At 45.3% G+C, this 14,786-nt stretch overlaps 1 protein-coding gene across 1 annotated transcript in view; it reads left to right on the top strand.

Moving 5' to 3' along the window:
- Window positions 1-14,786, top strand: part of LOC133463753 (NLR family CARD domain-containing protein 3-like) — a 64,353-nt gene that overhangs the window by 32,011 nt on the left and 17,556 nt on the right. The window contains exons 2-4 of the mRNA XM_061745464.1: window positions 7,768-7,815; window positions 14,205-14,336; window positions 14,414-14,527. Of these exons, the coding sequence (XP_061601448.1) occupies window positions 14,248-14,336; window positions 14,414-14,527 (203 nt within the window). The 5' untranslated portion in view covers window positions 7,768-7,815; window positions 14,205-14,247. The remainder of the gene's footprint in view (window positions 1-7,767; window positions 7,816-14,204; window positions 14,337-14,413; window positions 14,528-14,786) is intronic.

The raw sequence follows: 14,786 nt of genomic DNA, 5'->3' as shown, positions 1-14,786 counted from the left end.
TCAGATTCTGTATGGAGTCCTTGACCTTCATTGGCCTGAATTAGCCCCGCCCCTTCTTCTGATTGGTTGTCCCTTTTTTCTGCTATAAACTTTGAATGGTTTGACATAGGAAGTCGTAGGTGGTGTCAAGGGACTCTGCAATGAGTCCTTGAGCTTCTTTGGCCTGAATTAGCCCCGCCCCTTCTTCTGATTGGTTGTCCCTTTTTTATAATAAAATCGCCACGAGCCGCCAGTCGCTCTCGCGCTGACTCCCGCTTCCTGATTCAAACGTCTGCCGGCCCCGCCCCCCGACCAATCGGTGGCGAGTAGGGTGATGACGGCCCCGCCCCCCGACCAATCGGTGGCGAGTAGGGTGATGACGGCCCCGCCCCCCGACCAATCAGTGGCGAGTAGGGTGATGACGGCCCCGCCCCCCGACCAATCAGCTCCCTGTAATGTGGTGACGTCAGAAATATTCCCAGCTCAGCCCGGTTACAACCTTGGCAGAATGGTTACAGAAAAAGTAATAATTAAAATAGTAGGGTTTTACTAATATTTATAACTTACAAATATTTAAAAAAATTTGAAAAAACAGCTCCAGACTTACATTACTAAATATCGATATGTTGGTCTCTCCTAAGTCAGTAGGTCAAATAGAAATGAGAAGCTGAGTCTTAGCTCAGCCAGAGTGTTCCCGTCTTTGGAGTCAGAGATCAGAGTTCGATTCCCGCAGTATCCAGACTTTTTTGTCAGCAATTTTTTTTTTCTACATCAATATGTGCGTCCCTGTCCTGCAAAGACGCACATTACTTTTCTCATTTAAAAGCGTTACCGCGGCAACGCTAGACACCAAAAAGTGCGCCCACCCTTCATCTGATTGGTTCAGAGGGAAAAAACTTTGAGCCTCAAGCCCCATAATACGGTTTGACGTACATGAACGAAAATCGGTACACACCTGTATCATGTCGCAACTTAAAGAAAAGTCTCTTGGCGCCATGGCCGAAATTGAACAGGAAGTCGGCCATTTTGAATTAATTGTGTAATTTTGGCGCAATTAATGCCATTCCTTCGGCAATTAATACGGCCCGAACCGTAACGTGCATCCAGGTGACTTATACCTCAAAATGTGCGTCTCCATCTTGCGACTACGCGCATTACTTTTCTCTTTCAAAAGTGTTACCGTGGCGATGCTAGACGCCAAAAAGCGTGCCCCCTTAATCTGATTGGTCCATATTTGATAGTTCTCCAAAAGTCACCAAATTTTGCATGCAAGCCAGGCCTGGTGATAAATTTGATATTTCATGGTTTGCATTAATGGGCGTGGCAAAATGGCTCAACAGCACCCCCCGGAAAACTTTTCTCTGCCATAACTTTTGAATGGTTTGACATAAAGAGTCATGGGTGGTGTCATGGGACTCGGTATTGAGTCCTTGACCATAATTGGTGAAAATTAGCCCCGCCCCTTCTTTTGATTGGTTGTCCCTATTTCCTGCTATAACTTTTGAATGGTTTGACATGGAGAGTCGTGGGTGGTGTCATCAGACTCTGTATGGAGTCCTTGACCTTCATTGGCCTGAATTAGCCCCGCCCCTTCTTCTGATTGGTTGTCCCTTTTTTCTGCTATAACTTTTCAATGGTTTGACATAGGAAGTCGTGGGTGGTGTCATTTCTGATACTTATGGGGGGCGGTGGCCGTGAGTGCGAGGGCCCGTTCATCGCTGCTTGCAGCTTTAATTATATTTTTATCTCATTATTCTTGTTTTATTCTTGATTCTGTCTCTAAATGTTTTTATGTTTGACTTCACGTTTAGATTCTTAGAATAGTGTTATGGACCACTGGGTTTACGCAAATCATTGACCTTTTCTATTGGGTATGCGGCGTATAACTGCGTATAAGGTAGACTACGCCACAGGTATAAAATCCAGACAGGCACAGTCTTGTTTTTATTTTATTTATATCTGATTATACACCCCCTGGAAGTGGTACCAATCAATCACGTGAATTTTGTGACACAGACGGCGTTGGCGCTCGTCCTCTCCCGCCCTCACTCCCCCTTTTAATCTCTTTCACGGATCCACGGATGAGGCACGGAATGTCGGCGAATTCGTCAGTGGTTAGATTTGGTTTTACGGACAACACAGAGTTCTTTTGGCACATAAATAAAAAGAAGAAGCACGGCATGGCTGCACAGTCTGTCTATCATCAGTTTTTTAAGGAAAGGTTTATTTACTGCAACTTTAAAAACATGAGGTACATATCCTAAGTTTAGGGATAAGTTGATCTGGTCCAGTATTGTCGTACCAATAAGAGAAAAAAATATGTATATATTTCTTTACAAAACATGTTTAGATAAATGTAAATGACCTTTTATGTTGCATGTACTTGGCAAACATCAGAATGTAACATTTATACTACTGGGTATTGGTCTGCTGTCAATGGTTTGAATAAAAAAATCTGAACAGAAAAAGTTTCATTTCTGTAACAACAGCACCTGGAGGAGCCGTGAGTAATAATCTCATATTACTAGGTAACTGTTCTTGTTGTGTTCACAGAGGTCAAGAGCTATTCTGTTCCATGGACGGTCAGGCAGAGGTGTAGAGATGAGTAGCTCTTCTTGTTGGGCCGGCTTTTACTCTTGGCATGATGTGTGTTGAGTTCTGCAGAGTCCTGGCCACCAAACCAAAGACTTTGCTAGGTCTCTACACTTTGTTAGCCCCTGATGTCCATCATGTATTTTCTGTAAGATGTTGGCTCTCAGTAACGGTGGAATGACGATCCTGCTTCCACGTATGAGCAAACCATCAGCGTCTGATAGCTCATTTTTCACCTTCATGTACGCTCTGCTGTATTCTGGCTAATCGCTTTTCATGAATTTGATGACAGACTGCAGCTCATTGTCAGCTGCAGAGGCCATTTTGATGCTTTCCATCCTGTTTGGAGATGCTGGGATGCCTCGTACCCCCAAAGCTACATGACAGTCCACCCCGCTGTGTGTCTCAGTCTCTTCATGTAAGTCTTTGGGCTTTGGGGCAAAGCATCAGCATTGACAAGGGTTTTTCCTGACATATACACAGCCACTGGTGTGTACCTCATAAGTCGCATTAAGAGACGTTGACATCTTAGACGAACTTTACCGAGGCCCTGGCTGTTGATGAGTGGCAGTAACGGCTCAAGCCTGAATTCATCTAAGCCACACAGATAATTGTCAAACCTTTCACAAGCCCACACGCCAGCCAGACACTCCTTCTCTCTCTGGGCGTAACATTTTTCAGCTTCAGAGAAACATCTGGAGCAGTAGGCCACTGGCTTCCACTCTTCTCTGTGGATCTCGAGCAGCGCAACTCCCTGTCCATAACTACTGGCATCTGCAGATACAGCTGTGGGCCTCGTGACGTCATAAATTTGGGGCGGCAGTAGCTCAGGTGGTAGAGCGGGTCGTCCAATGATCGGAAGGTCGGCGGTTCGAATCCCGCTCCGTCCCAGTTTGCTGTCGTAGTGTCCTTGGGCAAGACACCTTGCCCACCTTGCCCCGTGTGAATGTATATGAATGTTTGGTGGGGGTCGGTGGGGTCCGTTTGGCATGATATGGAGGCCACACTTCCGTCAGTCTGCCCCAGGGCATCTGTGGCTACAGATGTAGCTTACCACCACTGGTGAGAATGTGTATGAATGAATAATGATCTCTGTAAAGCGCTCTGAATGCCTTGAAGGGCGCTATATAAAAAAAAGGAAAGAACCGGAGTGTTTGTCAGCATTTTTTTAATGTCCTCAAAGCTGACTGCTGCGAGTCCCCAGGTTCAGAAGTTCTTGCTCTGTGGCAGCTCATTCAACGGCTGTCCCACTGTTGCAAGGGCTGGGACGAACCTGCCCAGGTAATTCACCATGCCGAGAAGTCATTTTAGCTCCTGCACATTTTCAGACGGTGGCTGCTGAAAATGGCCTCCACTTGGTCAGGGTCCGGTCTGAGCCCTGACTGGTTGATGAGATGTCTGAGGGAGCATTTCTTGCTGGAGGTGGGCTGGGGGGGGGCGCTGGCATCCCGGTGCCAGAAACCCCGGCCGAAGTTAGCTGTTGTAGTTGCTGGAGGTGGGCAGCGGGGGGCGCTGGCATCCCGGTGCCAGAAACTGAAGTAGTTAATTGACCTGAAACCATGGGATTAGTAATTGCCAGTGATTACAGCTGGAGGTGTCCTGTGACAAGTTTTAGAGGCTTCTCTTTTACTATTGTGGTCTACGGGAAAAAGCTTTCTGGGCCCCATGGGATTTTTTGTTGCAGTACCGTGGCTGGCCACTGGAAAAATTGGCGTGTCTTCTGAGTGCGAAACCCGGGGGCTGGGTCGGACTGGCCATTTAATGGGGGCGTCGACTTCACAGCGCGCCGTCGAAGTTTGCGTGATGACGTCATCTGGAAGAGAAACCGGCGCTGGCGGAGTGGTGGCCATGGCGGGCTGACATGAGATGATTGAGAAGTTTTGCTTCATTGTCCGTGCGGTGAAAAGGGACTCCTCCACCACGCAGTGCCCTCTGGAGGGTGGCGACAATCCAGCCCGAAACACCTGCAAAAGGCCGGCCGTCGAGGTCCCCCGCCGGAGCGTGGCGACGCCGGGACCGCCGGCGGATTGCGCAACCTGCGCTGTCGGGTCGACGGCGAGGGGCTCGGGCCAGCCCCGCGGAGAAGGTGTCGGGGACCCGCGACGACAATCCCGGATGTTCAGGAGAGATGAACCGGCGGGATGTGGACCACTGAGGAGACGGAGCTTGACCGGCTTGCCGGCTTCCTGGGCGGCCGTCGGGCCCGGGAGAGCGGTGTTTCAGGCACGGCGACGGCTGAAAAGTTTTTTCTCCCCCGAATCTTGATCCGCTGTGTTTGCTGGAGATCCCCTGCAAACAGATCATCGTCCGATGGCGATAGCAACACAAGATCCATGCCTGAATGGGTGAGTAACGATCTTAGAGATACGAGAGTGTGTAGTAGCGTTGACGTGCTTGCGGCTCTGGCGCAGATAACGAGAGCGAAGAGGAACTGAGGGTTAGGTTAGTATTTGAAGGTATGCCGGAAGAGGCGTGGTTGAGGCGTGGTCCTGCTCCTGAAACTCGCTGGTTAAGCTTCAATTAATGACGAGCACACAACATCTAGCTAACCGGCATAAACACAGCGTTTCAGTAACCAAGGCAACGACACATTAACTGCCACTCAAAACATTCTACGTTACTATTTAACAGTTATATAACACAGTTGTTGGTTCTCTGTAAGTTGTGGTAAATGTTAGAAATTAGTTAGTTCCTTTAACAGTTGGATTTCCCCCAGAGATGATGCTTCTGACTGGGTTGATTGATTGATTGAAATCTTTATTTCAAGCATATTAATTATAAATAATAAAAAAAAAACAGTTACACAAAACTTAAGAAAAAGAATAAAAATAAACAGTCATTAAACAAAATCAAAGGGAAATAAACCTTCATGCCCAAAAATGAGTAGGAGCAAGTTAAAAACTTATGAGGTCCTACCCCATGTTTCTTTTTCAATTTAGCTTAATACAAAACAAAAATAAATATAACAGCAAGCTTTACTTTATCAAAAAATATACCTGTTATTACATTATAAAAATATTAGTGCAGACCAGCTCTATGCTGTGCTCCTGCACATCTTCAACCTGAGCCTCAGTCTGGAGAGAGTTCCTGTGGAAGACCTCCTGTGTGGTTCCGGTTCCAAAGACCAAACAACCCAGGGAGCCCAACCACTTCAGACCAGTAGCCTTAACCTCTCACCTGATGAAGACCATGGAGAGGATTCTACTCGGCCACCTGAGACGTGAGTTGATGTGATGGACCCCCTGCAGTTCGCGTACCGGCCTGGCATCGGTGTGGATGATGCTGTCATCTACCTGATGCACAGGTCACTCGCGCATCTGGAGAGCGCAGCACTGTGAGAGTCATGTTCTTTGACTTCTCCAGTGCTTTTAACACCATCCAGCCATCGCTGCTCAGGGGGAAGCTGGAGGAAGCAGGAGTGGACTCTCACCTGGCTGCATGGACCATCGACTACCTCACCAACAGGCCACAACTGTGTGTCTGATGTGGTGGTCTGCAGCACGGGGGCCCCGCAGGGTACAGTGCTCGCTCCATTCCTCTTCACACTTTATACATCTGACTTCCACCACAACACAGACTCTTGTCATCTCCAGAAGTTCTCCGATGACTCCGCCATCGTGGGACGTGTGTCCAGGGGGGACGATCTGGAGTACAGGGGGGTCATCGCCGACTTCGTCTCATGGTGCGAACGGAATCATCTGCAAATTAACACCAGCAAGACGAAGGAGGTGGTGATCGACTTCGGCAGGAACCCTCTGCCTCTTGCACCAGTGAACATCCAGGTGCTGAACATTGAGACGGTGGAGGAGTACAAGTACCTGGGTGTTCACCTCAACAACAAACTGGACTGGTCACACAACAATGACGCCCTGTACAAGAAGGGCCAGAGTCGACTCCACCTGCTGAGGAGACTGAGGTCCTTCGGCATGTGCAGGGAGCTCCTAAGGACTTTTTATGACTCTGTGGTAGTGTCTGCCATACTCTTTGCAGTGGTCTGCTGGAGCTGCGGGAGCTCGGAGAGAGACAGGAAGAGACTGAACCGCCTGGTCAGGAGGGCTGGCTCGGTTCTTGGTTGTGCTCTGGACTCTGCCGAGGAGGTGGGTGAGAGGAGGATGCTGGTCAAGCTGAACTCTATCATGGACAACCCCTCTCACCTCCTACATGACACTGTGGGACCATCAGCAGCTCCTTCAGCCAAAGACTGCTCCACCCGCTGCAGGAAGGAACGCTACCGCAGGTCCTTCATCCCCACAGCCATCAGACTGTATAATAAGCAACTGTAGCCACCCTTGTGCAATAAACCTGTCTCTTTATAAGTGCAATAACCACTAATACCTCACGTATTTTTGGAAATATTTGTAAATATTTTGTAAATATTATTATATTATAGTTTATTTCGTGTTTACTACTTTTTTCTCTCTTGTACATAGTCTTTTTCTACTTTTTCTACTTTTTTATGTTGCTCTTTTTTATTATTTAACTATTTATGGTTATTTCTATTTTAAATCTTTTGTATAAAGCGTGTGTGTGTTTTGGCTGCTAGCCGACTGAATTTCTCCTCTGGGAGATCAATAAAGTCTATTATTCTATTCTATTCTATTCTATTACAGCACTTCATTGCAATATTATACCTGAGCATTCTAAATAAATGATATAAATAAATGATATACCAGAGCAATTATGAATAATATCCCTATACAATACATCCTCAGTTAGATACAGCAGAACTAAATGTGTTTGGATGTGTGAGACGCAGCTGAGGCATGTCAGGTATGTATTTCCTTGTCAACAAAACTAAAAAAACAGCCTGTGGTTGGTCGGAACCACTGACAGGAACAACACTACAGTAGTTCCAGTCCTCCAGGGTCAGAGAGCCGACTCTCTCTCTCATTAAAACCACAGCAGAAATGAATATCTGTCATCAGCACCAACATCACTGCTGATTCTGACAGTTTCTGAACTTTACTCATTCCATTGATCCATTCACTGAATCCAGTCTACCAAGAGTTAACAAGACTGAATTACACCTGGAGACAAGGGGGCGGAGTCTGGACTCTCACCTGGAGACGAGGGGGCGGAGTCTGGACTCTCACCTGGAGACAAGGGGGCGGAGTCTGGACTCTCACCTGGAGACAAGGGGGCGGAGTCTGGACTCGTACCTGTGAACCTTTTTGAGACTCAGATCTGGTTTTTCAGGCCGTGGAATCGAGTCATCAGGAGAGCTGTGGACCGATCCAACAAACTGTAAGTTTGATTCATGTTTGAACTTTGTCTCTGTTTTCTGTAAACTTGACTCTTTATTTAAAGCTTTTGTACGAAGTCAATATGAAATAAAAGCCTATCATCTAGGTCAGAGAAACTCTCAAAGGCTGAAACAAACACGACTTCCATTTCTGTTGTTCTTGAAGACGTTTCACCTGAGTTCAGGTTGAACTGAAGATTCCTCCTGGATGGTGACATCAAAGTCAAAGCCTTTGATAGAAAAGGACACAGATAAAAAAATAAGCAGATAAAATCAGACTTAAATGAAACTCTGACTAGGAAGACGTGGTTTATAGAGTGGTTCAGATGACAATCATTAAAATGTGATTTATGCCAATAAAACTGGGCACAAAAACAATTGCCAATTGTAAAAAGAAATGCAACCAACAAAGAAATGGACAAGCTTTTATATTTCATTTATTTGACTATTTGACTTTTATTGACCTGCCGCCTAGTCTGCTGCTTCCTGCCGCCTAGTTTACTGCTTCCTACCGCTTCCTACCGCTTCCTACCGGCTACTGGGCGATCGATTACGCGGATTAGGCGGATATTCACTCACCTCAACGGGCCCAGTTCTGGGCCCACGTCAGTAGGTCCTGTTTCTTACCGGATTCAAACTCACCCGATCTGTGACCACCAAACGCTGCGGACTCCTCTTGGAGTCCCCGCGCGTAAGTTTCACTCCATGCCGGCTTACAGTACACACAAAACCACATCATTCTACAACACAGTTGCTGCCGTAGTTCTATCTCCCCCATCCGCCCCCTGGCTTCACTTACCTGGACCAGGATGGCTCCGGCAGCGGTGCTCATTGAGCTGAAGTCGGAGCTCCGGTCCATCGAGCGGCTCATCCAGAACCTCCTCCAGCGGCAGTCGGTGCTGGTCTCCCGGCTCGCGTGTCTCGAGCCTGCAGAGCCTGCAGAAATCCAGCGGCCCGTGGATCCCGATCCAACATCGCTCACTACCGACGTCCCTGGTCTGAACTCCACTCCTTCCTGGTCTTCTGTTGTGAAGGGCACCAAAAAGCTGTCTCTTCCCCTCTACGACCCGTGTAACACCGGCGATGACGACATTCCACTCTCAAACTTCTTCTCTTCTCTGGCCATGTTTCCCACCGAGCCTGTCTCTCCTCCCCCGGCACGGAGTGCGGCCCGGATCCGAAAGCGGACTTCTCCCATCAGCGTCACCTCGTCTTCGGACTCGTCATTTTCTTCATCAGCCCCCCCAGGATGTAAACGGCCCCGTTTATCACTCCTACAGCCCCAAAACCAGTCCCGCGCGGCGGCTGCTCCAGCGTCCTCATCCGGCTCCTCACAGCCACCTGTTGCTGCTGCTGCTCCGCCCCCTCCAACGCGACCGTCCGATTAGGTCAGGAACTCAGTGCACCCGTCCTCTCACAGCTCGCCAACCACCAGACACAAACTCAATCCAAAACTTGCAGTCTACAAAGGAAATCCAGAGTCTGAGCATCCCGAAATCTTAGTGGTCGGAGACTCCATAATCCGTTTTTTAAGGCTTCCTGGTGCCATTACCTACTGTCTCTCTGAGGAAAAACCACTGACTTTATTGAACTGATACCGGCCCTCCTGGACATGCATCCCTCTGTTCACACTGTGATCTCGCACTCAGGTGCCAATGACGTCATGGCTAGGAAATCCACACAGCTGCAATATGAACTCGAATCACTTGTCATTACTGTTGAAAGTCTGGGAAGGAGATGTGTCCTCTCTGGCCCCACCCCTGTCATGACTAACAACTCTGAGCGTTTCAGTCGTCTTTATAGCCTACACAACCTGGGTAAAAAACTTCACCATAGCCACTGGTATTGGTTTCATCAGTAACTTTGACTCTTTCTGGACCAGACGGGACTTATTTAGGTACGATGGACTACATCTAAACAAAAATGGATCTAGTATACTTCAACAAAATTTTATTGACTTTATTGCATTTCACCAGGACTGATATTTTGCACAGCACAACCCGGCCCAGCATCCTGACTCTGTATGTCTCAGTTTTACACCTGACAATGCGGGTCCTGCTGTTGCTGGCTCTGTTTCACCTGTACCGGTCTGGAGATCTATAAAACAGTGTGAAATCTTAGCTCCCTCTCACGCCACATGCACAATTAAAAGTTACAATCCAATTCCCACCCTACTAACCGTCAGACTTGCCAGACCTCACAAATCCAGAGGAGTTAACACCCAGAATTTTGAAGTCATTACACCATCTAACCAAAACTTGCACTAGTTGACTGTTCAATTACTCCTGCAAGATCCCTAAAGATGGCACTCCTAAATGTCAGATCTCTCAAAAATAAAACATTTATTGTTAACGACATCATTAGCTCTCACAGACTGGACTGTATTCTCCTCACTGAAACCTGGCTTGATGAAACCGGAAATAAAGAACTGATCGAAGCATCACCACCACATTTTTCATTTTCACATAGTACCAGGACTAATAATGAAGGTTGGTGGTGTTGCTGCTATATATTCAGACTTTCTATCATGTAAAACCATTCATGTGGGCTCATACTCTACTTTCGAGTACTTTGCTCTGGCTATTCGATCTGCTTATCCATGTCTTCTTCTAACCGTATACCGTCCCCCAAGGCTCAAAAAAGGTTTTATAATTGAATTTAGCGAACTGTTATCCCAAATTACTGTTGAATATGACTACATCGTTATTTCTGGTGATTTTAACATTCATATTGATTGTACCAATGATCACTTTGCCAACCATTTTATTGAACTGTTATCCTCTTTTGAACTCATACAACATACTGCTGGGGCTACTCATAATCAGAGGCACACTCTTGATTTGGTTATTTCCAGTGCTTAATTTGCCAATGAAGAGGTCCCGGAACATCGAGGGGGTACCGGGGGGGGGGGGATCCGGGGGGGGGGGGGGGGGACAGCCCCCCCCCGTGAAATTTTTTGAGCATAGTGCATTTAAATGCATCAATCTGGTGCACTTTGGAAAGCTAGAATAACAATAATAGGGTGTCTGCTGCCTTAACTTACCTTGGAAACATATCCTCTCCGGAGCTTCTCTACCCAGCTAAACTTATTATCCCCTCTGTTTGAGCATGCACAGCCTTCACCGCTGATTGGCTGTTTCCCGTGCCTGTCTCTGTGTGTAACCAATCAGATGGTGCTGTGGGCGGGACAGAGTGCAGTGACTGCAGGCAGAGAGATGCGGCTGCATCAACCCCAAAATAACGCCGTTTTAAATTGTACAAACACAATATTGGTATCTTTGGAAAGGGAAAAATGTCCTCTTAATTTTAGGGGGGCTGAGATCAAATTATGGGGGGCTTCAGCCCGTTTTTTTTATTTGTAGTGAGAACATAATCCACAGCAACCGACACAAATCCATTCATGTGTATGTGCTCCGCGGTGCAAGGACCACATTGATTGTGCTGCAGCTGCCCTCATCGCCGCTTGTTGCTTTTCTGATTCGTTTTGAAGAATCATGCAAATCTTCCTTCTTTGTGAAAAAAGACAGTAAATTCAACTGTCTTTTTGACATGTTTGCGTTGCTCGCTGCTGGCTCCCCAGATCCAGCAAATTTCCAAAGTTTTTTTGGTCGGGGGCGTGGTTTGCTGGCCCATCTTTTCATTGCATCAACAAATCTCCGACTCTTTCAAATGACGTTAAATAAAACAACATGAAATGCTTGGGATTTGTTCTGTAAATGAATTAATGCATATTATTATTTTTTATACATTAAAAAAAAAGTTTTTATATTATTATTGTTTTATATATATACGAGAGGTGCCGGATCTGCCCAAATAAGTGCCGGAACGCAGGGGGGGCAAAATCGAGAGGTGCCGGATCTTGTTCCGGCAGGATCCGGCACAAATTAACCCCTGGTTATTTCCAAAGGTCTTGACATAACCCCTGAGTGTACTCTTGATGTTGGGATCTCTGATCACTTTTGTATCTTCTTTAATGTTGCCCGGACAACTAAAATTACACCTGGGTCAAAACTAGTCAAAAGACGCACCATTGCTGCTGACACAGCTGGTAGCTTTATTGCTAAATATACCAACACTGCTAGATTATTTGGGCCATACTCTGACTCTAACCTGGACTTTACTCCATCTCCATTGTCTTCATGAGACAACTTGATCAATGACTCAATTATGGATGACATAGCGCCTATTAAAACTATTAATTTCTCGCAAGACAAAAGCACCATGGAGGAATGTGAAAACAGTGAGGGCCCTTAAAAGGAACTGCCGCAAATCCGAGCGCAAGTGGTGCAAGACCAAACTGCAGGCTGACTATAAGATCTATAAAGATATGCTCAGCACTTATATACAAACACACACATAACAAAGAAATAAAACAATCTAGACAGCAGTACTTCTCTCAAATCATCACTGACAATTCACATAACGCTAAGTTTCTCTTTGGCACAATTGACAAACTTATTAATCCTCCGAGACCAATACCACTGAGTTCCACTCCTCTGATAAATGTAATGAATTTGCATTATACTTCAAATCTAAAATCCTGAACATTAGGAACAACATTGCGGCTTCCTCTGCTGGTGGACGTGACCACTCTCCCTCTGCTCAGCACCATAGAGCCAGCACTCTTTCCAACTTCACCCTTACTTAGTGCAGTGAAATTCAGGAAGCAGTACAACAGCTGAGCTCTGCGACCTGCTCGCTTGATCTTATGCCCACTAAACTGTTCAAAGATGTTTTTAACTGTATTGGTGATGATGTACTCAAAATTGTAAATACCTCCCTACAGTCTGTACTCTTTCCCTCAGGTCTCAAACATGCTATTATAACACCATTGATAAAAAAGAGGAACCTTGATCCATTCACTGTTGAGAACTACAGGCCCATTTCAAACCTTCCATTCCTGGGGAAAATTCTGGAGAAGGTTGTCTACCAGCAATTACACAGGTATCTGTCATATAATAGCCTGTTTGATGCCTACCAGTCTGGTTTTAGAAAAAATCACAGTACAGAAACTGCCCTCGTCAGAGTTATCAATGATCTGAAAATTAACACAGACAACAACAAAGTCTCTATTCTATTACTTTTCGACCTTAGTGCAGCATTTGATACTGTAGACCATGTCATTCTACTTCAGCGCCTTGAACAGTGTTTGGGCCTTAGAGGCTCAGTTCTTAACTGGTTTTCTTCATATCTAAGTGGTAGATCTTTCTCTGTTTCGGTTGGCAGCTATGACTCTGATAATGTCAGCATTCAATATGGAGTCCCACAAGGGTCAATTCTAGGTCCCCTACTTTTCAATTTGTATATGTTACCACTTGGGTCCATCATTCGGCATCATAATATTCAATATCATTCTTATGCTGATGACACACAATTATTTGTATCTGGTCAATGACGTCATTCAATACATTACATATATCAAGTATTGGATGGCAACAAACTTTTTACAGCTAAATGAAGAAAAAACAGAGATTATTTTAATTGGTCCAAGTGCTCTGAGGCAACATATTCTACCTTTATTAACTCCTCTGTCAGTAAAACCTTGTGAGCTTGTGAAAAACTTGGGTGTTATTTTAGATGCTGATCTTAACTTCCAGAAACACATAGCTAATGTCTCCAGGACTGACTTCTATCATCTCAGCAATATATCTAAAGTAAGATGCTTTCTGTCACAATCAGACTCTGAAAAACTGGTTCATGCCTTTATCTCCAGTAGATTAGATTATTGCAATGCACTTTTTGCAGGACTAACAAAGCAAGTGTTACATAAACTCCAGCTTAAATGCTGCAGCCAGAATTCTAACAAAAACCAGGAGGTATGAACACATCACTCCTGTTTTATCCTCTCTTCACTGGCTCCCTGTTAAAAAAAGAATAGATTTTAAAGTGCTTCTTTTTGTCTTTAAATCTATGAATGGTTTAGCTCCCTCCTACATGGTTGACATGATCACTGAATACATACCAGACAGATCCCTTAGATCATCAAATAAGAGTCTTCTTATCAGAATCCACACTAGATCTGCTCATGGTGCTTTCAGTCACTACGGTCCTACTCTCTGGAATTCCTTGCCACAGGAACTAAGGTCTGCTCCAACAGTGCCCACTTTCAAAAGCAGACTAAAAACGTACCTTTTTGCACAGGCATTTGCCTAAACTCATGGTGGGCAGGGTGATCACACTTTTGTTAAGATGGAATTATGGTTGTTATTATTGTTTTTTCTCTTGTCATACTCGTTATCTATTTCTGTTATTGTAAACTTGTAATTTTGTGTATTTGTTTGTTTATGTATTTTGAGCACATTGAGTCCATGCTTGTAATGTGAAATGTGCTTTATAAATAAAATTGACTTGACTTGACTTATTGATACAATGACGTGTGTTTCCTCTGCAGATGAAGGTAGAAGGTGTGTGTGAGCTGATGTGAATCCAGCAGCATGGATCAGTGTGAGGACAGAGAGGAGGGAGTCCTTCCCACTAGTACTTCCCCGAGGGGAAAACCTGAGAGTCGGAGAGAAGAAGAGAGGTGAGATGATCTAACTGTCCATGACTCTTCTGCACGTCAAAGTTCAGCCCTCACATCACCAAACACCTTTATTACAGGAGACAACATGGACCTGGACCTGGACCTGGACCCAGCTGTGTGTCCTTGAAGAGTGATGCATCAAAGGATTTATTTATCAATTATAAAGATTCTCCTGGTTGTCCTTCAGAGAGGTGAGTTGTTTGTAAATGTTGTTTCTGAAAAACGTAACTGAGACTGAAACATTTTCATCGTAACATTTTTAAAGTGAACATTTCTCTGTTTTGCTGCCATTCTAAAAACTTGAATCTGCCAGATAAGATAAAAGGTACTTTATTATTCTATAAGGAATTCTGGAGCATATTAGCACCAACATTTTATAAAATGATCCTAAATGTTAGGGAGAATAAAAGCTTACCCTTAAATATGAATTATGCTAATATTAGTCTTTTA

Source organism: Cololabis saira, chromosome 17, assembly GCF_033807715.1.
Source record: "Cololabis saira isolate AMF1-May2022 chromosome 17, fColSai1.1, whole genome shotgun sequence".
Lineage (NCBI taxonomy): Eukaryota > Metazoa > Chordata > Actinopteri > Beloniformes > Belonidae > Cololabis > Cololabis saira.
Note: the sequence above shows the minus strand (reverse complement) of the source record. Positions and strands in the feature narration are given on the sequence as shown.